Here is a 22,572-nt window from a genome sequence, read left to right on the forward strand (position 1 = left end):
GGGGGGGGGGGGGGGGGGGGTGCATATAATCCCATGATCTACCCTGACAGACTATTGATTCAGTAATTCCATTACGCGCAGAGAAAAAAAGGAGAGCGGTGCCGCCGGTCTTATGGCTTCTTGGTTGAACTCTAGTTCGCAAACAGCGAGCAAAAGACGATCCACCGATGATGTCGAGGGTGGTGAAAGAACGGGCAAGTCCGAAGTAAAACGTGCCAAAAAGGATCAACGAGGATGAGCCGTCTACTTCAACTCCGTAATGTTTGAAAGATGCTTCATATTGACGTTTCAGTTTATTTCAAATGTTTCGGTAGACTTCAAAAACGTGCTACTCAAATATGTAAATCGTGGTACCTGTAATCCATAAAAATAAATAATATATTTGACACTCAGGTTTTCATACTCCTTTTTATTTTTCATAATTCTAAAATCGACTCCTGAGCCTAAAGTTGGCACAATAATGAGTTCCTAAAAAATTAATAGAAACCGGATGCGCGTACGCTCGCGCCATAATTTTAGGCGACGCCGAATGCTCTCCTTCCAGCAGGCAACTTTTTTTAAAGTCGTAGAGTGAAAGAGCGGGTGAAAAAAAAATTGTGGGAAACGAGAGAAAGAGAGAACGCTAAAGTGGGGGAGTGCAGTGTAGAACCGAGATGTCAGCACCTGAGGCTGAGCGTTCGTGTTGGCAGAAATCACCAGGGGTCACTCGGTGCGGTCGTTCCGTGCAATTCCGTGAACAGTTCGTGATTCCGTCTGATTCCGTCTCAGCAGTACTGAGCAGCACTGAGCAACTGTAGCCTGAGTCTGGAAGAACCTGGAGTGAGAGAGCGCAAGAGTGAGAGTCCCAGCAGTCAGAGCGCGTTTTGTCCGGCGGGGGCTGCTTTTCGCAAAAATTGCCTCACGCATGGCCCAGTGGGTTTGACTTTCGTGGTTGCGGAGGAGGACCGGTGTGTGTGTCTGCGTACTCTGTTTTTTAAGCGTGCTTTGAAGAAAAGTCAAAGACAGCAGGATGACCAGCGAGACGCAAGAGCCAGCAGTGAGCAACGTGGAGACGCAGTATCTGGAGATCAACTCCAAGGGGGCTTGGGCGATCCTTTATCAGGTACTCTTCAAGAGAACGCGTTTCTTGGTATTCCTGCTAGCACTTTGTGGTTCGCTATGCTTCTTCGAACCATCGGAATCACCATCATTGCTCTTCCCCGCATGTACAGACATTTTCAAGCTCACTAGCAGATTGACGCTCTTCTCGACGCACAAGAAAAATCTCATCTCTTTTTACGATCATAACGTTTTTCCACGACTTTACTCAAGCTCTTTTCTCTTCTGTCAATAACTGACATGTGTCTATTTTGACCGTCATTAGTTTACGTAGAGATTATCGCAATTTTGAACCATAATCCGTTTCCTGCCAAGGTGGCAGCAATAGAAATTTTCTACATCAGTATTTGTTTAGTGCTGATTATTTTTATCACGCATCCTTATTTTGTATTTAATTTTATGGATCTTCATATTTTAGTGTAGTAGGAATAATGGTGTTATTCGATGATGAAGATGCAAGTAAAGTAGATGTTCACTTATGGAATTTTGTAAAAGTAAAAAGTCACGGTTTATAAGATTTTTACATTGATCTTGAAATGAAGGTCAGGATCTCTGCTTGTTTAAACGTATACTATATTTAGTTGTCATATAATTTGCTTCGTCTGGCTATGGGGGTGTGAGCAACGTGCAATCAGACGATTCATTGGCACAAATTTCATTCAGGAAGCAAGACATTTCTTATATTGTTGTTTTTATTTTTGACAGATGTTATATTGAAGACTCTAGCTTTAGTCGTAGCTTTTATTGTTGTGAATGCTATCTGTATATGCACATACAGTGTACTATACAATGCTAAAATCAGGTGCATATCCAAAAATTCATACTTGAGATGGTATACTGAATGATTTCTTTATCTAGCTACTTTATGTAATCTGTCTGAATTCAGCCATGCAAGTTAATATCCATTTTTGACTTAGTAGTTGTCTTTACATGAATGTTACTGCAGTTAATTATCCATTAAAACTGTTTTTATCTCATATCCTGTGTAGTATGCCAATGTTATAGTTATCTTTGTTACTTACAATGATATGCTGTTCTTTAGAATGCTGACTGCAAACTATTATAGCTAATTGATTGGAAAAGGTTAAACAAACAACTACTTCCAATGGTTTGAATAAAAGCTCATGCAAAGGTTGAGTTCTTGATAGATTGTCATGTGACAGTGTGTCATGTGTAATATTTTCTCTTTACAGCACATACGTAACGAATGTAATAACTATGAGTACGAATGCAATGAATCGAAAAAGCCACAGAACAGAAGTTTAAATCGATACAGAGATGTAGCACCGTATGATCATACTAGAATAATTCTACGAAAGGGCCCTTGTGACTATATCAATGCGAATCTTGTTCGGGTAAGCAAACATACGAGTGACCACAGAGATTTTTAATCTGAAACTAAAACTGGAAGTGAAGAATAGCATGATCAAGCGTTTTTTTGTATCACAGATGGATCATGCGCATAGACAGTACATCCTAACACAAGGACCACTGCCTAACACCACTGGCCACTTTTGGCTGATGGTGTGGGAACAAAACAGTAAGGCAGTGTTGATGTTAAACAAAGTTATCGAAAAGGATCAAGTAAAGTGTCATCAGTACTGGCCTCTGGAAGGTTCTTCCGATCACACTATGATGTTCCCAGACGTTGGACTTAAAGTAGAGTACGTCAGCAAGACCGAGTTTTCGGATTACACAACTAGAATATTGAGGTAAGAAGACATGGACGCGGTTTTCGCACTGTTCTTTGTGATTCTGACATAATTAGGAAAAACGTTTCATGCACAATTGAAATTGTAGAAAATGCATAAGATTTTCGTAAGAAAATATTCGACAGAAAAAATGTTTAAGGAATCCTTTACTATTGGTTAATATTAATTTTATCCGAAAATGAGACAAGACACTCGTTGGTTTTCTTTTATCGGTCGATTATTAACGATCCTTCCTCATCAAGTGCGAGTTTCCAGTTAGCCAAGGAAAATCTAAAGATTATACTGGTGGGCTCGACTCTGATCATCAGAAAATATGACATGTGACCCTTGAATAGTGATATTCAATTTATCAATTTAAACTTGTTAGCGATATCAATCATAATTACAAACTGTCTGATACTTCTAGCCGTTAATTTCGGTGTGGATAGCTCCAATATTTCTTCTAGTCACGTTGGCACCTCTTCGAGCGAATTGCACGAACGACGTCTCTATTAATGAGAACTCCCCAGTGCTCAGGGCTCACTTCAATTGAAATTTTCTGATTTTTTTTTTGTTAGTCTTACTAAATCTTCCTCTGACTTAGACTGACAGACGTTGAGACCAAGGAAAGCAGAGAGATTCTACACTTCCATTACACAACGTGGCCGGACTTCGGTGTGCCGCAAAGTCCAGTAGCATTTTTACAATTTTTGGTGGACGTCAGACAGTCTGGTGCGTTAGATCAAAATGTCGGACCCCCAGTGGTTCATTGCTCAGCCGGAATCGGGAGATCAGGAACCTTCTGCTTAGTAGACACGTGCCTGGTTCTGGTAAGTGTGTTGATCCAGTTGTAGTTATATTCACTTACTAAATCTCTTTTGTATACGTAACGTCGTCGATTCAGATCGAGGAGAACGGCCTGAACTCCGTGGACGTGCAAGAAATTTTAATGGAGATGAGGCGGTTCAGGATGGGCCTCATCCAGACACCTGATCAGCTGAGATTCTCCTATGCTGCTATCATCGAGGGGGCAAAACAATTGCCATCCAACAACGTGGTAACTAATACCAATGCACAGTAGGACAGTGTTATTAGCCATTATACGTGATAGCTGCATTTCATATAAACTGACAAGCGAAGTGAGTAAAACGTGTATGGAACGCTCGATCTCTCGGTTACCAATGGGATTTCGTCGTTCAACAAATAATCTGGTGGCATCGTTTGCATTCTTTTTTGTTATCGTTTCTATTATATGAGGTCAAGCCAGAATCGACATCGTCATTTAGTAATTACCGAAAGCACCGCTAATAGCATTGTTCTGCTGTGTTGCTGACTGACATAGGATAACTTCTAAGTTTTGGATCTTTTACAGAATATTGATAATAATGAGGTAAATAATCACTACGACACGGTCTACAACATCAGTAATTCTTCCGTGGACGAGGATGATGAACCGCCTCCTCTTCCACCTCCAAGAGGGGAATCTCTTACGCGTAGTATGATGGCGGATTTGAGCCCTAATCCAACCACGGAAAATGGTACAGCTTTCGTAAAAAATAATACAATTTCTATTAAGACAAACGGAATCCCCCATTAGACGTATCGATTATATCACTTTATTATGAACAGTCGAAGATATTAGTGGACCTCCGGATAAGCCGTTACCCAGGGAGCCACCGACGTATACAGAACCGTCTACAAGTCCCCCGGAGAATTCCACAAGCATTCAAAACAGTCTTCAGGAACAAAATTCCGATGCCGCGGCCCTTCCTGGTGAAGCAACTAGTGACGGTGAGAATTCCTTCAAGACCATCAGTCCTCCGTCCAGTCCAGACACGTGAGTATCATTAGCACTCGCCATCTGTTTCCAAATCGGAAATTTCTTTGCTAACAATTGTACAGATTTTCACGTTGGTAATTGGTCGTCATTTTAGAAAGAACGAACTTCGTCAGCGTAACCTGGAGAGAAAGGAACGACTGGCCGCGCAGGTGCGCGAGATGAAGCGGCGACAGAAGCAGACAGAAGAGTGGCAGAAGCTCAAGAGGTCATTATTTAAGCCCCTTTCAATAGGCATAGGTGCCGCGATCGTTGGTGGGGGTGTAATAGCTCTCTGCAGTTACTTATACATGCGCGGCTAGGGACAGATAGAAAGATTACATTTAAGGACGCTACGCCCCGCTCGAGCTTAACGTTCGTTCGGATATGGGAAATGACTTGTGGCCTGCGGGCTGTGAGCAAGAAATTCCATCGTTCTTTTCAAAAACGATTACTTCTTGCTCGAGATTCGTCAGGAAGTAACTGGTTGTGACGAAACGTTATGGAGGGATATGCTACGCGTCCGTAACCACGTACACACACATACAATACGTTTATAGATGCAAGCACAGATACTGACAGATTCCGTGAGAAAAAAGAAGGGAGAGAAAGAGACCTTCGCAATTGTATTTTTATATTGTGATTCATCCGTCGAGTATCTTGAATATTGGAATGCATGAATTCCTTTTACTATCTGATTAGTTTTCTTCGAAGTTTGTGCGCGTCATGCATACTTCTCACAATGGCCGTGCCACACTGTTACGCGGAAGGAGAAAGCTTCAGCTTCGCGTATGCTCTGCGGACGTTCCTGCGAAAGCACATCAGGCATCATTATCGTCATCAAGTTCACCAGGTTTTTCAACTTTAGCGAATGGTCACTGTCTTAATTGATACACGGGATAACCGTGGAAAATGATTTTCACCGTGTTCACGTTCTTCAGTGTTCACGATCTGCAGCGAGAGGAGTCGCGTGTGGGCCAAACATATTTCCCAATGGTTTGTCGAATGAACAACATGACGCGGACGTTTCTCCATTCCTTCTCTTTCTCTCTCTCTCTCTCTCTCTCTCTCTCTCTCTCTCTCTCTCTCTCCCCTCTCTCTCTCTCTCTTTCTCTCTTTCTTTCTTTCTTTCTTTCTTTCTCTCTCTCTCTCCCTGTCTCTCCCTGTCTCTCTGTATTTGTTTTTCGGGCACAATCAATACATCATCAAGTATTTATGTAGATCTTTCGAAGACTCCTCGACCATTTGCTCGGTAATTCAAATAGAATTGACAGGACAGAATGAAAGGAAGAAATGGGCGTGGAAAAAACAGTCGTTCGTACGACCACATGCGGACAAAGCGCTAACTAAATTCGAACGACTACTAATAATATTCAGGGTACCAAAAGCATTGACTTAGATGGTAAAATTATCTTATTAATGATTAGCATATTTGGATTAGACCTAGATGCGTCATTTATCGCATAGTATCTACGTGAACATTTTCGACTAGTAGTTATTGCATAAGGACTGATTTTTTACAAAATTTCTTGTTCCTCAAAAAAGATAATGTAGGTACGATTCAGTGCGAAGATTTAAGAAAAACTTTAAGGAAGCACGTTTACCTAAAAGAATTGTTGAGAAGGTAGGGACGTTCCTTCGTTGAAGAAAAAAACTTGGTCGAACACCGTGGTCCTTGCCATTCTGTACTATCTTGCCGAAATCATCAGATGACGTTTGACAATCGATCTTGCAATAAAACGGTAAATACAGTTTTTACGACAATGTCACGTGAAGTCTTGTTCTCGAGCGTCACGATTCTCGCGACGGTCGTGCGTTCTTTTATCAGAGCTCATTCACAATTCAGCAGAATCTGCTAATCAAGTTCCTCTGAGCATCGGGAAATATAAAAAAAAAAAAAAAAAAAAAAAAAAAAAAAAAAATAAAAAACCAGCAAGTCAGCCGCATCAGTCGTGCGGTCGTGCCCCCAAAAAAGCGGGAGCCGAAATAAAAGAACTTCTGCTGCAGAAAGTATCGGTCATCGAGGGCTTCCACGGTGTCCCTAAACGCGTACCGCGTGCTCCTGGGATCTAGATAAAGAGAAAGCGAAAGAAAAAATAAAAGAAAAAGAAAAGAAATATTAGATGTATTACGAGTCGTTCAAAATACTTGTTGCTCGCTCCGTTTATTTGTTGAGCCGCCGCCGCCGCCGCCGCGTGTTTCAGGCGACGTCCGTGGAGTCTCGAGGATAATTTCCATCGACGGCCGTCGTGTGGATTTGCCCACGAGGCTACGGCGATTATAACTGAAAGTTTTACTTACAATGATATAAGTTGTTGAACGATTGAATGTTTACGAAACATTCCTAGTGCCGGAATTATGTTCCACCGTCGATCCTCGTAATCGCGAGGTTTGACGAACCTAAAAAAAGACTGCTCAGTTGGCTGTCGAAGTGGGCGTTTCCTCTGGTGCACTTTTCCTCGTTATTTCGTATTAATTAGCATCGGATGATGATCGGGAAAACTATTTCTGTCGAAGGCCAGTCGAGGAATGTAAATTAAGGGGAATCGAACGCGTAATCGAACACGAGTGAGAGAAGAGGATGACTGTGGGGCTTGACGTGTGAATTTTCCTGAATTCGTTGTTTTCGATTTTGACTTCGAACAGTTTGGTACGCTCTATCTCTTTTAGTTAGCTCGAAGGCTCCATAGGCCTCCTATTGCGGGAAGACACGATTCCCCCTTCGTATTCTCAAGACGATCCACCCGGAGTTTCTAGACGCGCGTGTTGATCTCCTTGAGACGGCGAGACACGTGCGAGGAGCGCGAATCTTCGATAGATGCGACGAAAAGTATGTATCGTGTACAATTACGATACTCTTTGGCGCCTCCACGTTTCTCTTCATCGTTCGACGGCCATTAGGCTGAGCCTTCGAAAGACTGAGTATGGTTAACGATTTCAAAGAAATTCGGAAGAACCAAAATTCGATAAACGCGCGTATCCTTAAGCTGTCTTTTACGTTATCATAGTAATTCATGGGACTCGCACTTGCCAAGTAGATAGAGAGAGAGAGAGAGAGCGTGGAGTGTGTTGATCTTACGAAATGCGGACGAGAGAGAGAGAGAGAGAGAAGCTTCTTGGAATTCGCTAATTCACGACGACACGGTGCTAATTAAAGTTCCAAATCCGCAAAGTAGAAGGGGCTGGAGGGGGAAAAAGGGAACGTGAGAATGAGGAAAGTATGTGAGAGCAAGAGAGCAAATGTGAGAGAGTGAACGTTCGTAAGTGTTATGATAAATGAAAAAAAGGGCTCGAAAATTAGAATCCAAGAAACGGTTAAGTGAAAAGGATCATTCGCATCTATGCAATTACTTCAGATTCTACGTCGTGTAAATACCGAAAACACAGAAACATAGCAAAGTGCCTACTCGTACAAAGAGAGAAAAACGAAAAACGAACCGCAAAACGTAGAATAGCGTATAATCGGAAGCGCTTGGACATCTTCAATATTTCGAAATAAGCAGCCGCGACGTTAAGCTAACTTCTAGCTCAGGAGTCCCTTTAAGCCCGATTCGCCACAAGATGATATAAACCGATTTAATATGAGCGACAATATTAAATGAATAATTGCTAAATAAATATGCTTTACGATTGCCGTGTTGCCGAGTGCGCGAGGTCCTCGCGTTTCGACGCCGATTTCGGTGCGGCGCGGATCGCGCGTCGCCTCTCGATATTTCCTCCTCTTCTCCTTCGTCGCAACGTAATGGTAATTCTCGGGAGGAACCAGAGAGCCGGGATGATCGGTGGTGAAAGACAGAATGGGGTTGGGGTAGGGCCCAGAAGCTCGATAGGAAGTAGCCCCCCCCCCATCCCCCCGCGCGTACAGCGCCGCGTTTCTCCCAGTTAAACCGGAAGGAGCCGACTTCACTTTTCCTCCCGACGTTCCTGACGACGCTTGGCAGCCGGTTTATGTTTTACAATGTTACAATAAGATCCATACGATAAGCGAAAGAAAAAGAAAAAAAAAAAGAAAGAGTTTAGAGAAGTATTTAGTGTCCCAGAGACAAATAATAGGTAAAATTACGAAGTATTCTCCCAGGAGCCTATCTCGCATCTCGACTAGTAAGTGTATTTATGGAATATCACTGTAGGACTAACTGTCGAACATATAGTATTCACTGTATACCGAGAACATGAAAGAAAAGAGGAAAGAATTCACTTTGTATCACACGCATACATTTCGCTCAACGTATTTCTCTACCACTTACCCCTCTACCTACCGTCCGCCTCAAAATGCCCAACTACCAGCTACCAACCGGCTACCACCCAGCTACCATCCACCTACCACCCACCTACCTCAGTGCCCATTCATTGGTATCTGTTGATATTGACTCTATTACCATATAGGACTTATTAACTACAGTATTCGATTCTGAATGCCGTCACGATGTTTCTTCTGTTATGTAATAAAAATATATTTTCGTAAAAAATGATCGTGATCGCTGACGGAATATCGTTAGGAACAGCAATGGAGAAGGAGGGGAGTCCATTTGCTTGAGGGCACGTTCGTATGGCATCACTTATTAGAAATGCAATTATCCCTTGAAGCACATCTCATCCACTTAATTACCATGATCCCCTGAAATCCGAGTACTTCATCAACTGATTTCTTTCAGATCAAAAAGCGAAACCGCCGAACCGAGCGAAACCGTACACGAGGAGGCCGAATCTGCGATCTAAGAGTGCCCTGCCCCCCTCCCACACACCCTTCCCCTTCCCCGCGCCATGCGTGACTCATCCTCCCTCCTAGTTCATCACTTTCTTTTGTCTTTTCGAAGAGAAAATCAACAACGATATTTATTTGAAACATGCAACATTAAGAAAACCTGAGAGATCAATAAATCAGTTTGTTTGATATACGAAAAGCGATGCGTCGAATATTCGAAACGAAAAACAAAGACTCAACTAAAATTGCCAGCCGAATGAAAATCGGTTGCATTTCTTTCTTCGTATCTCTTTTTTATTTTAGAATTACTTGTCGATCACAAGAATTTATTCCGCCAATCGCTTTTAGTCCGAGAACCTGCGTCTCTCCCATCCAGCAAATCAGTTCGTTTGCACGTCGAGCATTGGATGCCAAAGAAAGAAAAAAAAAAAAGGACGACGGAAAGATGAGAGTAAAAAATGAATAACCGAATTGCAACGAGAGAGTAAGGATGAGCGACCGAGCGTAGTAGTTGTGACGTCTGGTCGAATTACGGATGCGCGACGTTTCTGGACGCGCGATCTTCGCAACCTCCACACCGATCCATGAGATTTCCACTTTGGCTCCTGGACCATCCGCAAGAGCCGCTTGATACTTCATTCTGTGTTATGGTGAGATTGTCCTTTCGCATCTGCGCCTGGACCGTCCTCCTGACACTCCGTCTTGGCTGCGTCGACTGCCTGGAGCCGCGGAAGCGTCCCAGCATCCAAAGCGATCATCCGCCTCCTCGGCTTTCTCGGCGGCAGGATCCAGAGACAGGATCTACCGCATCGTTGCCGACGCGACTCAAAATGGAGGTTAGGGCTATCAATGTGAGTCAGGCTGAAAAAGAAATTTGCAGGAAAAAGCGATCCTGTCTGGGAGGAAGTCCTTCCAGGTCGACCGGCTCCGCAAGTCTGAGCAATGTAAAGTCAGTAGTTGGTAAATCGAAGTCAACCAAAGTTGCGGGAAACTTTAGCCAGATGAGAGAAACTTTTGCGCTACCGATAATTTTAATGAGCTCGTCCGGAAGTTCGTCCACTGAGAACGTCACGGAATTTATAAACAGTCTACAAAGAGGAAATCCATTGCCGCGCGATAATTCCACCACTGGTCCTCCTTCCACCTCATCTTGGCCGAAAGTGACCCTGGCACGGAGTACAGATAGGACTTCCGCTTCCTCCAGTGTTTCAACTTACGAAAGAGAACTGAACGAACTCTTCGGCATCGTTCACTCTGGACTGGAACTCCTGGTAGGCAGTGGCTCCACGGAGAGATCAATCTTGCAGGATCATCCGGACTTGGCTAACGGAGGAAACGTCAGTAGCCAAGAAAGGACTCTATTGGACTTTATTGCTCCGGAAGTCCTGCGTGATGCCGATAGTATCGCGGAACAGAATTCACAAGAATTTACTCATCTTCGAGTGAAACGAGATAAACTCTTATCGAAAGCGAATTATCCTCTTCAGGAAGATTTGCATTCGAATTCGAGTGACCCGCACGATCTATCATTTTCATTTTCAACCAGCTCGGAATCGCCGTACAATCATCTTCCTAACGAAGATCGAAAATCTATTGACAATTTCGCCCACTCGACTGACCCGAACTCCATCGATTCTTCCGTCCAGCCCGGAAGTAGTGGTCCCGCCCCGGAATCCAGGCTATCGGTCCTTCCGGCTAGCGAATCGATTAAAAGCGAACGAGGCGATTCTAATTCGAAAAATATTGAAAATCCCGTTAAATTACGCAATGCATTGAACGACGTATTTCCGGACGTAATGAATCATTTGAAAAGTCGAATGCGGATGGTAGAATTTATCCGGAAGAGAAGGCGGACGCTTGGGAGTAATAATTTCTTAAGGAATCGTTCGAGCTCTCGCGAGCTACTGGACGACTCTTATCCGGAGGACGATAAGGTGATCGAATCGATGCTTTCGAAAGTCGACTACAATACGTTGGGGAGAAATTCGCTGGCTCGTGCTTCTCCGTTGCAGCTTCAAGGAAATTGGGCGACTGGTAAACGTGGAAAGAAGCGACGAACGGCGCCGCCTAGTCTCGCGTCAAGGTGCAAAAAGAAAGCAACGAAGAGCAAGCAAAATGACAGAAGAAATTTCAAGAGAAAGGAAAAAAGATTTTTACGGAACGTTCCAGATCGGTCGATGCTGGACTCGAGTGTCGTTCCAAATTTCCTCTTGGGAGCGACGAATGATCATCTGCAGGTTGAACCAAAAATCGAAAAAGGAAATTCTAGCGACTCTGCTTTCGAAATGGAGGCCGTAAAGGACAATTCGAAGCCGTATTTACGTAAGAGACGAGCTGATAGCATGGACGATAAGACAGCGGTGATCTTGAGGAAGGATCGATCGATCGTTTCGCCTCAGGACGGTCGAAGGGAAGAAGAATCCTTCGGGGAAGGGGGGCACGGCGGGGATCTTCAAAGTTCAGAATCAAATCTCGGTCAGTCGGAAGACGAGCGACGTCGCGTTAAGAGGCACGAAGACGACGCCGAAGAGACGCCGAAGCGTCGCTCGAACGACGCCCAGGAATTGCAGTACTACGAGGACATTCACGAGCCTGATGCTGGTGGACCAAGACACGAAGCGTCCTTTGCCAAACGAAGAGGCCGGTCGCGGTCCGGAAGGGCTGCCAAGTCGGTCGAGCAAATTAAGGAGCTGGCCGAGAAGTTGGTGGCCAAGGTGGGCGAGTTACAGAAATACGTGAGCAACGACGACGAGGGTGCAGGAAGTAGGAATAAGGTAGAACCCGAGAAGAGAAGTGGATCGAGTCTCAAGAAGGAACCCAAGGAGGAGCCCAAAGTCCTGGAGCATTCCAGCAGCAGCAGCAGCAGCAGCAGCGGCGAAGCGAAGACCAGAGGGAAAGTTGGATTCCAGGAGACGCAGGAACGGGAAGTACGTCACGACTCTCTTGGGAGGATCCACAAGGATCGAGCGTCCCTCAAAGGATCTACCACGATGACGGCGATGACGGCGATGGCGGCTGCGCGTCGTCGCGGGTTGAGAAGAGCTCGAAGGGAGAGAACGTCCCATAGAAAGTGGGACAGATGGACCGACTGGAGCAGCTGCAGTGTCACGTGCGGCAAAGGCAGGCAAATAAGGTGGCGACACTGCATTCACGACTGCACCACTGCTGAAACCGAAATGGAGGAGAAGGCCTGCCAATTGCCAGCCTGCTCCCCGGGCAAGTTCCTTGGAATATTTTGAAAGGACCTCGCGAAGGTCCTGCGAGGATTCCAATGACCTCGATCGGCCCTCTCCGAGTCCTCGGTTCCGCGGATAAAAGGACACACGTAATATAAGAGCGCCATTTGCTAGAATCTTTTTTACCTTTAAGAATACCGGAGCATGCCTCATTAATTAAGTCATCTTGTTGCCGAATGTGTGTTCAGATTACGAAAGACATATACACATTTTATGATTTTATCAAAGTCTCTCGCTGTTTAATTTGCTAGAAAGGAGAGAAGCGAGATGGAAGAGGATCGAAAATGATTCGCCTGTAAAATTTCCTTCGTTCGTCTCCTCTGTTTTATTATGACTTTAATTCGGTACAAAGTGGAAATGTACTGCGGAATACATGTTTTTTAAGCGTAATTAAGAGCCTTGCGCTTATCACGCGTCGACTGGAAACGCCAGCGCCATCGCGAAATTTTGCGAAACGACGCCGCGCCGAATTCGCGGACCTTGGAGAATCAAGAAAATCTACAAAAGAAAATTACGAATGCGAGTCATAATTGTTTCGCGGGAATAAAAAAATAATAACGAGAATCGAGTGGGCCGGAATAAGGGCGCCGGCCATCGAAGAAACTGGAAAAGGCGCCCAGTGCTGCCAATGAATCTTGGTATTTAGGCTGAGTACACAATGGCGCAATCGCTCACGTGCTTCTACCGGTAGTAAAGATTTTTGGATTAATCCGGGACGGGGATGACGGTTCGAGCTACAATGGAAGAATGAGATCGGGAATGCAGGGAAGAAAGTGAGCGACAGGCACGCGAGGATCAAAAGGCAGCCGCGTCGCGATGGCCGCCGCCATTTACGAGACGCTCGTCGAAATCGTGTAACAAATTGCTTGACGTTTATTTCGTTCCTAGATTCATTACCAAATACATAATATATATAATACAGAGTAGTTTCGTAGGATACCATTTGCAATATTCACAACAGAGCTCTGCGCGCGGAATAAGTGGTAGGAAAAGAAATGGGAACGGAAGAAAAAAAAAAAAAAGGAAATATGTAAAGTAACGGTGTATATCTCGCCTGAATGATCGTTTCGCTTCAGCAACGCATTAGCACTTATCGTATGAATCATTGTTTCCGGTTATCGAGGATAGTAGTAACGCAGTAAGTAGCTAGTAGATATTAGTATGTATAATTGATAGTTGCTGGTGACATATGGTATTATAAATGGTTCTGCCGGTCGATGTCTAAATATCCAAATATCCAAATATCCAAATGTCAAAATGTCAAAATGCAGCCACATCATTCTTTTCTCTTTCATTTTTTTTTTGACGACTGCGTGCGCGTCTCTCTGTAAGATAGCGTATTTACGAGTTTCGCTTTTGTGTGTGTGCGCGCGCGCGCGCGCGTGTTATGTCTTCGGTATTTTTGCGTGTTCGTTTCCTAATTTCGTATTGTACATTATTTATACAGCAGTGCCCAACACTTTTTTCCGCCGCACGACGTCCTTATCGTTACTTACTTAATATTATTACAAAAATTGGCGCAGTAGTAGTAATAGTAGTAAAACCAACGATTGATACAAGATATACTTAAAAATTAAGAAATTTAGGCGTACGACATTAATCCACCCTTTGCATGTAAGTATGCAATTATTTATGTACGTACGAATGTACGCATGCGCGTGTATATTTTTATATCGTGGCTGGCATACGACAAGAGTCTTTTTTTCTCGCGATTGCTATTTTGGATAAAGTGTTGTGAGGGCCTTTGAAAACGTGACGTCCGGCGAAGCGCCTTGCTATCTAAATTCTAAATAATAGTCATCTCAGCCTAAGAAGGTCTCATTTAGGAGAAACGTTGAGGATCGGCCGCGTAGTATCCTAACAGTCTACGGCTCCAGAAAGAGAAGCTTCACTTGAGAGCATTGTAAGCGCTGTCTTTTGATCTTGTCGCGGTGTCGGCCGCTCGAAAATTCCAAAATCTGTTTCTCGGATGCTTAAAAGCTATCTCACAAAAATCATTCCAGACTACCGGTAACAAAAATCCCCATTAATTATCTACTACGTCGTAAGTAGTGTATATATACATATATATGTATGTCTACATATGCATATATACATATGTATAAATAATGATATGCCTATATACATATGTATACATATATATGCGTAAAACTTGAGCTTATCCATATTTCGTCCTTGTGATATTCGATCGACGCGTAACGTGGGACGTTCCTTCTTTTCGGAGTCGCTTGCGCCAACATCGCCATCCTCGCCCGTCTTTCGCCCGTGACTGCAACTAGGTACAACATTTTTTGGCTTTTCTCGTTTTAAATATATCCCCCAGTGAGCGTGCCGGACTAGTGGAAGAATTAGCGCGATACTCGGCCTGCGAAAGATCACTGTGCCCCGGCAACAGATTTTGTAAAGCACGAATAGTATACTCCATCGGTTGAGCCAGATTGCTCGCGATATTCTCGACTTTGCCACTTAAGGATGTCGGATAGAAATACCAATAAAAACTGTTCAGTCGCTGCGTAAAACTATTTTGGAAACGTGAGCATCTGCGGAGTTAGGAGATACGAGTAGGACAGTCGGGAAAGAGTTTTGAAGGGAAGAAGAAGGATGGGGCTGGGAGGCGAGGGAGGCAGGACGAAGGACTACGCGCTGGGAGCAGTGAGGAGTGCGGAGTGGGAGGCTGACGTGTCGTATCGATCGATAACTTTCAATCGTACAGCCGTTCGGCGAATTCGCTATCCTCTTTCAGGAAGTCGGCAGTCGAACTCGCAGAGACCAAAGCACGTTGCCACTAGTTGCATCGGGTGTTACGCGAGAAGTCCTGGCAAATGCCGGGCCCAACCTAGGTAGGGGATTGTCCCCTTATCCGAGTGCTATTGACCTCTTGCCAAGCTTGCCAGCTCCCTGACGTCGCGGTCGAGGTCCTTTTGCATTTCCTTCAGCTTCTTCTCGACTTCTTCGGCCTGCTCGGCGCCCAGCCATTCAGCTGAAAATTCGAAAAAGTCTATCAATCCTTCCACCAAGCTTCTGGACATTTGGAGAGAAAAAAAGATAAAAAAATATCCTAACTTACGACTCATAGTGGCCACGTTCCTGGCCAAAGTCCTCGCCACGGCCAATCTGACGTTCGGTACCCTGTCCCAGGAGAGATTCAGCAGGAAGGGTAACATCTCCCTGGCGAATCTCTCGCCGGTAATCGCCCCGCTGCTGATCAGATGAGAACACAGAAGAGCATACGTTTGCCTGCGCGTCCATTTATCGGAATGCGCGGCCAACATGTCCCCGAGTTCCCGAATCAGAGCAGTCACCAGGGCTTCCTCGGCAGCCAGATGAGAGATTATTTGAGTAACCTGCAGAAAGAAGGAATTACAGAGACCCGCGGACACTGGCAACTCGAAAACTTCTGCGAGGAACAAGAACGAAAAGGTCGTAATTCTTACCAAAGCAAGTGCCACGTGTCTGACAGCGGCAATCTTGTCGACCAGAAGATGGACGGAAAGCGGAGCGATGTGCCTCGACACGTGCAGAGGACTGTAAAGAGTAACAGCCTCCAGCAGCTGAGTAGCAAGCTCCTCTCGAAATCTCCAGTTCCACTCGTTGTCTGTCACGAGAAAATCGTTGAGCCTCGGCAGGTATTCGTATCGTTCGATCGGACCAAGAACCTTAAGGAAAGTCGCGAGATGCTTGAGGGCGCCTATTCTGACCTCGTCGAGGTCCTTTATGAAGCCATCGTAAATCGGCACGAGATCTCTCGATGCAAGATCCTCCCCGAGAATCATAGCGATCTCATGAATGCTGGAGGCCAAGGTGCGTCTGACCTTCCACTGCATCGCGCTAGCTAGGCCCTGGTAAGCGTTCTTCAGCAGCGGCCAGTTCTTCTTGCCGAGGGTCAGAGCCACTGCCGGGAAACTGAAGGCACAGTGATGCGGAATCTCGGCGCCAACCTCGATCATCTGATTGGGTTCGCTCATCGAAACGAAGTAGTCAATCAGCACTTGGGGCACGATGCTCTGATAGGTGAAGTTTCCCGAAGCAATCCTCTCGCCCTTCTCGTTCAGCCACGCAGCGTTCTTGTCCGCGGAGGCGTTGCTGACACTCACCGTGTCGTTCAACAGTTCTGACGTATTCTGTATACTTACGGAACTATTTCCGGTATCATTCTCACTTTCGTCTTCCTTCTCGTTTTCCTGCTTGTCTTCGCACTGATTCTCATTCTTATTCTCGTAATTTAAGAGAGTCTCCGTGTTCTCATTAGTCCCTTCGGAAATGGAAGCGCTTCGATGAAACTCGTTATCCGCGCTGGAGGCCACCTTCTCCCGAGTGGCTTCGAAATTATCCTGAGATTTACTAGCGGAGCCTTCCGATCCGACGAGTTTCTGATCGAGTGGCAGATCGGGCGAAATATAATAATAGAGGAATGGGTTGAACTTGTCGACATCCTCGAGGGTTTCGGCCTCGTTCGACTTCTCCTGCTTAATCTCGTTCGCCCTGGCTTCCTCGTTGACGGAGCTGCCAGTGTCCTGCACTGGCTCGTTTTCCTTATTTACATTGCTGGCAGTCGACTCGTTGGCAGGATTGGACTTGCTTTGTATTATCACAGTTTGCCGGACGTTATCCTGAGACTCGTCCTCGTCCTCGTTGTAGGGTTGATTCAGCATCTCGGTGTATATCACGGATTTGTTAAAGGACACTTCGGAGGAGCCTGAATAGGATATTCTGGAAAAGCAGAAACAGACCAAAGACGTATCACGTTAAACACGTTCAAACTGACTTCCGGTTTTCTCTCGCCAGCGACCAACCTGTCGTTTCTCTGAACCGCAGAGTTCTTTGCGATCGCGCGGTCCGACTCCGTCTCGGAGATTCTCCTGCTAAAGAGACAAACTCCGATAGGGATAGACACGTCACGGTGCGCTCTGTTTTATCGACTTTAACGAAACACCAACTGAGCATCGACCTACCGTTATTACACGGGCACAGCACGTGTCCCAGATGCAGCGTCGCTGCGATTCAATTTGAGTTTGCATCTACGATTAGAAGGAACAATCGAATTTACACGAGGCCCTCGAGCGCCGGGTCGCCGGGCCGCCGGACTGCCGCTCTCCCCGAACCAAGTCAAACTACTAAAGCCCAGGTTCTCCTCAAGAACGGTTGTCTGCTGGTGCGTGAATGAAGCAACCGCGGCGTGTCTCGAGAGTTCGGAAAAGTTAACAGAATGAAATCATGCATACATACACGTTATACCTGAGCTCGGTACCCTGTTGATTGGTGAATATCAGTTCCCCATACTGATTGTACGTAAGACCAGTGAACTGCTGGGCGAAGGTCGAGATGAACGGCCCGAGGATTTGGAAGGCGGACGTCCGGACCCACCTGGACTCGTCGTTGAGGAGGGTGGCGAATATCGGAGCGAGGGTGAACTGTCGATGGTGGAGGGAGACGTAAAAGGAGACGGACATGATGACGTCCGCGCACGCCTTCCTCACGCCCCAGACGTCGTCCCTGCAGAGAGCGACGAACCTCGGAAGCTGAAAGGAAGAATCCGACTCTGAATTCCCGGCAGAGAGGCAAGACAGCACGTACCTATTAATCGTATCTCTCGGCAATACTTACGAGTACGTTCTCGACGACTTCCTCGGAGACGACGGCGCAGAATTCCCCGATATTCGAGGCGCAGACTTTCCTCACGAAGAAGGCGTTGTCAGAGCAGAGCGTCACGAATCTGTCGAGAAAGAGTTTCTCGGTGATCTCCCTTCCGACGAGCGGCACCATCTTGCTCATGAGCTGCAGACCGACATGAAATTCAGACTCAACGTTAACGCGTCAACACTCTTCAATCTTTTATCCAGCTTCATCTCCGAGCGAACTTGAAGCTTTGCGCAACTTCAAGCTGCTCGTGTCGAACTGACACGCGTCTTTAGGGGTCAGTCTCGCGCGTCTTTCCAATACACGTAACGTCGCAAACTGACCCACCGCCGCCACCATCACCACCCACCATATCACGCCCTACCCTACTCTTCTCCATTTAGACTTGTTCTCTCTCTCTCTCTCTCTCTCTCTCTCTCTCTCTCTCTCTCTCTCACGCACTCTTTCACTCGCATTCGCACTTTACGTACATCTATTCCATTCCGATTTCCCTCTTGAATCATTCCGCTTCCCACTTCATTCCCACTGACCTCTCTCAACATGTCGCACTCATTCTCGGAATCGGAACTCTTCAGATGGAGTTCAATTCGCAGAGCAGAGCGCGCGAAACGTGCAGGGCATTGGCGATTGGTTAATCGATTTGGAGACTGATGGAGAAAGTAGGACGAGTAGAAGACGAATAGGATCGAGAGAGAGAAGAAGAAACGGAAGAAACGGAAGAGGATGGCACTTGGAACTAGGGATCTGCTTCCTTGAGAATCGGTACCGCACCGTTCCGCTCATCAAAGCTGGCTGTGATATGCATCGAAGGCACCACATCACAACCACTCTGACGGGTGGAACAATCGATCTTGTTTCCTCCTGAAAGACAAATTATTATTTCAATCGGAGAGAAGGAGAGGAAACCGGTAAAAGTGGGTTCGGCCGATCGAACCCTCAAGTAAAAAGTCGAGCGAAAAGTCTGAACGCTGACGAAGAGCGCGAGTCGTTTGGCCGACCAACTGGCCGAGCCACGCGCAGCCTTATCTGGCAAAATAGCCGATAACGAATAAGTTCACGACTGCTTCCTAGAAAGACGGCAGTGGCTATCGTTCCGCGTATACCTAGAGCACCGGCTTCCTCTACGATCCTTAGTCTGGATTCTGCGTTACAGAATGCAGGATGCACGCGGATGTGTACAGGGACGTATGGGGACGTATGGGGACGTATGAGCCGGCGACGACGCAACAGCCTTGCGATCCAAGTCCCAACGAACCGAACTTGACTAAAGTGAACTGGCTCCGTCATTTGCCGAAGGAGAGGCTGCCGAAGAGGAGCTCCTTACCGTGTCCGGGGACCCAATCGAAGGAACGCGAGAGTCTGGCTCGCAAATGCCTGGGCAACGGTCGCTGAATCATCTGAATCCGAATCGGCATCCGTTGATGCTGGGATGTCGCGTCGCTCATCAAAGCTGGCTGTGATATGACTCGAAAATCTGCATACAACAGCCACTTTGTGAGCAGCGCGCACACCGACTCTTCTCCTCCCACACAGCTCGGATCCTTTTTCCACGATCCAAAAGGACGAACGGACAGAGGAAGGGGAGCGGAAAGAAATGGGTCTAAAGAGTGACCTGGGTCGGTGAGGATTTGGTAAATCGGATGATGATGGAAACGGCGATCCAACTCGTCAAAAATGGCTGTGATATGAATTGATTACAACACGCCACAACCAATTTGACGATTGGATCGCGTTTCTCGCGTGCGACGGAAGTGGCAGCTGCCGCCTACTTCATCTGTAAAACAGTTTCGATTTTGAATTAGACATGTCAGGGAATGAGCTTCTCTCAAAGTATTTAATCGGAAGGTCTCCGTCGCCAAGAGCGAACGATTGGGGCTTTGTGCTCCCGGGTGGATCGCGACGTCATTCCGGATTCGGCCGTTCTGGACGCAGGACGCAGGACGCAGGACGCAGGACGCAGGACGCAGGACGCGAAGAGAGGAGTGCTTTGGGGTTCCGTATGGTCGAGGACTCTCGTGAGGATACGTCATGCGCCCTGTACGTGTCATTGGACGCGTCTCCGAAGGACGTGCAAAGGATCCTCGTGCGGCTCCTCGAGGATCGCCGACACGTTCTTGGCAAGATTGCAGATCGATTTTGTGGGCCAAGCTCATCAAAGTGGCTGTGATATGACTCAAAACATTCCACAACCAATTTGATGTATCGGACCACAAAAGTTTTTGGCGGATATCCTCCCGCTGACGAGATAGCTCGGTGAGATTTGGACACAATTTTGCTCATCAAAGCTGGCTGTGATAGTCGATCTCTATGACAAACCAACTTTGATGGTAAAAGCATGCCCCAGCGCCCCATTCGGAGAGGATTTACATACTTCCTCATTTATCATTTATTATTCCTACTTCTAATCCTGAACCGATTCCTATCCCTCCATCTCTCACTATTATCCTCTCTATTCCTACTCGTCTGACCCCTAGCCCACGTTCAATTCTTATCACTAAGGCCGACTCTGCCTCGCCTGACCGCAGCACGTGCACCTGTGCCTCTTGAATCTCGCGAGCACAGAGCAACAAATCCTTCACTCTCTTTCTTCCTGCGCATCACTCAATCTGACAAAAGTCGCGGACACAGCACGTTCCTCCTTTTTCCGCAGTATTGGCGATTGCGTAGCGGAGACCATTGCTCGGGGAACGATAGAAGGACAAAAAAAATGTTGACTTCAGCGAACGCCGCATGAAAGACAAGGTAGTGAGACGCAGGTGCGCGAGGACATCTCACTACCCATGTCTTTCACGCAGAATTCACCCCAGCATCTCTCTCTCTCTCTCTCTCACACACACACACACACGCACACACCAGACAAGCCACGCGCACGCTCTTTCTCTCTTTCTTTCTCGTGCGCACCTATACAAACACACACAGACAGGACAGAGACACACAGCAGCGGGTGTATGCTGCTCTCTCTCTCTCTCTCTCTCTCTCTCTCTCTCTCTCTCTCTCTCTCTCTCTCCTTTCGATCAGGAACGTCAAATCGCAGATAAATCACTAGTTCATTACCACGAGGGATCTCATCTCTCGGGAATCTCCTAATTATCTCGACGACGATCCCAAGAGCTACCAATCTCGCCAGTCACTAATCGTATTTTAAAAGAGAATAAGTAAATGAATAGATAAGAGAGGCAAGATAATAAAACGTTAAACGTTAGAGACTGTACTTACAGCGATGTTCGATGTGAGGAAATCCTCCGGCGTGAGCGTGAGGTTCAGGACCACGGGGCAGACCACGTACTCGATGTAATCCTTATCAAGAAGTCCGCGTTCCATCAGAACCAGAAGAGACGCCTGGGCCGTTTGTCGAACCTTCAACAAGAAACATGCCGATGAGCTCATAGGTGGTCGCCTTGCCAGAGTCGAGGGAACCTGCTCCTGCTGCTCCTGCTGCCGCTGCTGCTGGATGGGTATCCAGCCAGTTGAGTCCCGGAACGGGAGCTTAAGCGGGCGTTTCGAAGCGATCCCTTCAGGATCCCTAGTGAGTTTTACCTGGTTGTCGGGGTCGCTGAGGTATTTAACGACGATCCCCAGAAGATGTCTGGTGAGCACGTCGCCGAAGAGGTTCGGTGCTTCCTGGCAAATCATTGCGACATGAGGCAGCTGCTCGACCAAGTCCGAGCGGATGGGGGCCTCTGAAAAAAAAGGGAGAAAATAAGAGCCATTAGCGAGAGCGCGTCGACCCAGTCTCGGATGGAGAGCCGAGTTACGGCGGATCGCTTCCTTCCGCGAACTTTGGGGACTGGAGGATTTAATAGCGGAAGAGATAAACGGCTTAGTGGTGCTGCTGGTGGTGATTCTGGTACAGGGCGGCAGGAGTCGAGGAGGCTGAGAAGCCCAGGAGGAGAATACGAGAGGAAGTAGTCTTTATCGTTTGAGCTGTTTGACGCGCGCTGACCTTTCACCGTTTTCAAATGATGCGACGCGACGACTCTCGAGAGGGGGGGAGAGAGAGGGAAACATGAGTTTTCATGAAAATATCGTTTCCATAGGGAAACGGTAGCTCCAGCCTGAAGTGCTGAGGAAACCTGAGGGCTCCAGGCTACCATAAAGCGAACAGAAACTTGGATAGAAGCCATTCTTCGACGGTCCGAGCGAGCGGATAGTCCAGCAGTCGAATGAAAAGACGCCGCAACAGGCGCTTTTCCAATTCGGCCTTGCAGTCACACCTCCCTCGGGACACTCTGAGGCCAACTGCAGCTTGGAATAATTTTTTGGCCTCGAATAAAACACTCAGGCATTAAAATATCCGAGACTAATGAACTGCCAAAATCGGCGAGAAATCATAAATTCTGATCAATCAATCATATCGATTCGCCGTGGTGACGCCCCCCCCCCCCCCCC

The 22,572-nt window shown here is 46.6% G+C and overlaps 3 protein-coding genes across 12 annotated transcripts in view; 2 read left to right on the top strand and 1 right to left on the bottom strand.

Moving 5' to 3' along the window:
- The window catches only part of LOC107273391 (embryonic stem cell-specific 5-hydroxymethylcytosine-binding protein), a 3,714-nt gene extending 3,321 nt beyond the window's left edge, over positions 1-393 (top strand). For both annotated transcript variants that reach the window (XM_015751552.2, XM_015751545.2), the window contains exon 6: positions 82-393. In XM_015751552.2, coding sequence (XP_015607038.1) covers positions 82-238 — 157 coding nt within the window. In that variant the 3' untranslated portion in view covers positions 239-393. The remainder of the gene's footprint in view (positions 1-81) is intronic.
- Positions 394-699: 306 nt separating this feature from the next.
- Positions 700-9,509, top strand: LOC107273375 (tyrosine-protein phosphatase non-receptor type 2). Of its 3 annotated transcripts, XM_015751536.2 has the most exons (9): positions 700-1,102; positions 2,292-2,453; positions 2,548-2,810; positions 3,394-3,619; positions 3,694-3,846; positions 4,162-4,327; positions 4,419-4,626; positions 4,724-4,834; positions 9,261-9,509. In XM_015751536.2, exons 1-9 carry the CDS (start codon positions 1,010-1,012, stop codon positions 9,322-9,324), a joined length of 1,446 nt encoding a protein of 481 aa, XP_015607022.1. In that variant the 5' UTR covers positions 700-1,009; the 3' UTR covers positions 9,325-9,509. The 3 variants fall into 3 exon arrangements, with proteins under 3 accessions (XP_015607022.1, XP_015607004.1, XP_015607014.1); XM_015751518.2 differs by lacking the exon at positions 9,261-9,509 and having other exon boundaries at positions 4,724-8,652; XM_015751528.2 differs by lacking the exon at positions 9,261-9,509 and having other exon boundaries at positions 701-1,102; positions 3,694-3,843; positions 4,724-8,652.
- Positions 9,510-13,396: 3,887 nt separating this feature from the next.
- LOC107273310 (serine/threonine-protein phosphatase 4 regulatory subunit 1) overlaps positions 13,397-22,572 on the bottom strand; it is an 83,369-nt gene continuing 74,193 nt past the window's right edge. For 6 of the 7 annotated variants that reach the window (XM_015751385.2, XM_025091043.1, XM_015751402.2 and 3 more), the window contains 7 exons: positions 21,721-21,863; positions 21,400-21,540; positions 18,151-18,321; positions 17,773-18,065; positions 15,981-17,256; positions 15,614-15,890; positions 13,397-15,526 (listed from right to left, as the gene is read on the bottom strand). In XM_015751385.2, coding sequence (XP_015606871.1) covers positions 15,414-15,526; positions 15,614-15,890; positions 15,981-17,256; positions 17,773-18,065; positions 18,151-18,321; positions 21,400-21,540; positions 21,721-21,863 — 2,414 coding nt within the window. In that variant the 3' untranslated portion in view covers positions 13,397-15,413. The remainder of the gene's footprint in view (positions 15,527-15,613; positions 15,891-15,980; positions 17,257-17,772; positions 18,066-18,150; positions 18,322-21,399; positions 21,541-21,720; positions 21,864-22,572) is intronic. The other variant, XM_015751393.2, reaches the window with a different exon arrangement.

Source organism: Cephus cinctus, unplaced genomic scaffold (genome assembly GCF_000341935.2).
Source record: "Cephus cinctus unplaced genomic scaffold, Ccin1 Ccin1_scaffold0091, whole genome shotgun sequence".
NCBI lineage: Eukaryota > Metazoa > Arthropoda > Insecta > Hymenoptera > Cephidae > Cephus > Cephus cinctus.

Coding starts and splice junctions, on each gene's coding strand:
- LOC107273375 (XM_015751518.2), top strand. CDS start 1,010: ATGACCAGCGAGACGCAAGAGCCAGCAGTGAGCAACGTGGAGACGCAG. Junction 2,454..2,547: donor TCAATGCGAATCTTGTTCGG/GTAAGCAAACAT, acceptor TTTGTATCACAG/ATGGATCATGCGCATAGACA. Junction 2,811..3,393: donor TACACAACTAGAATATTGAG/GTAAGAAGACAT, acceptor CCTCTGACTTAG/ACTGACAGACGTTGAGACCA.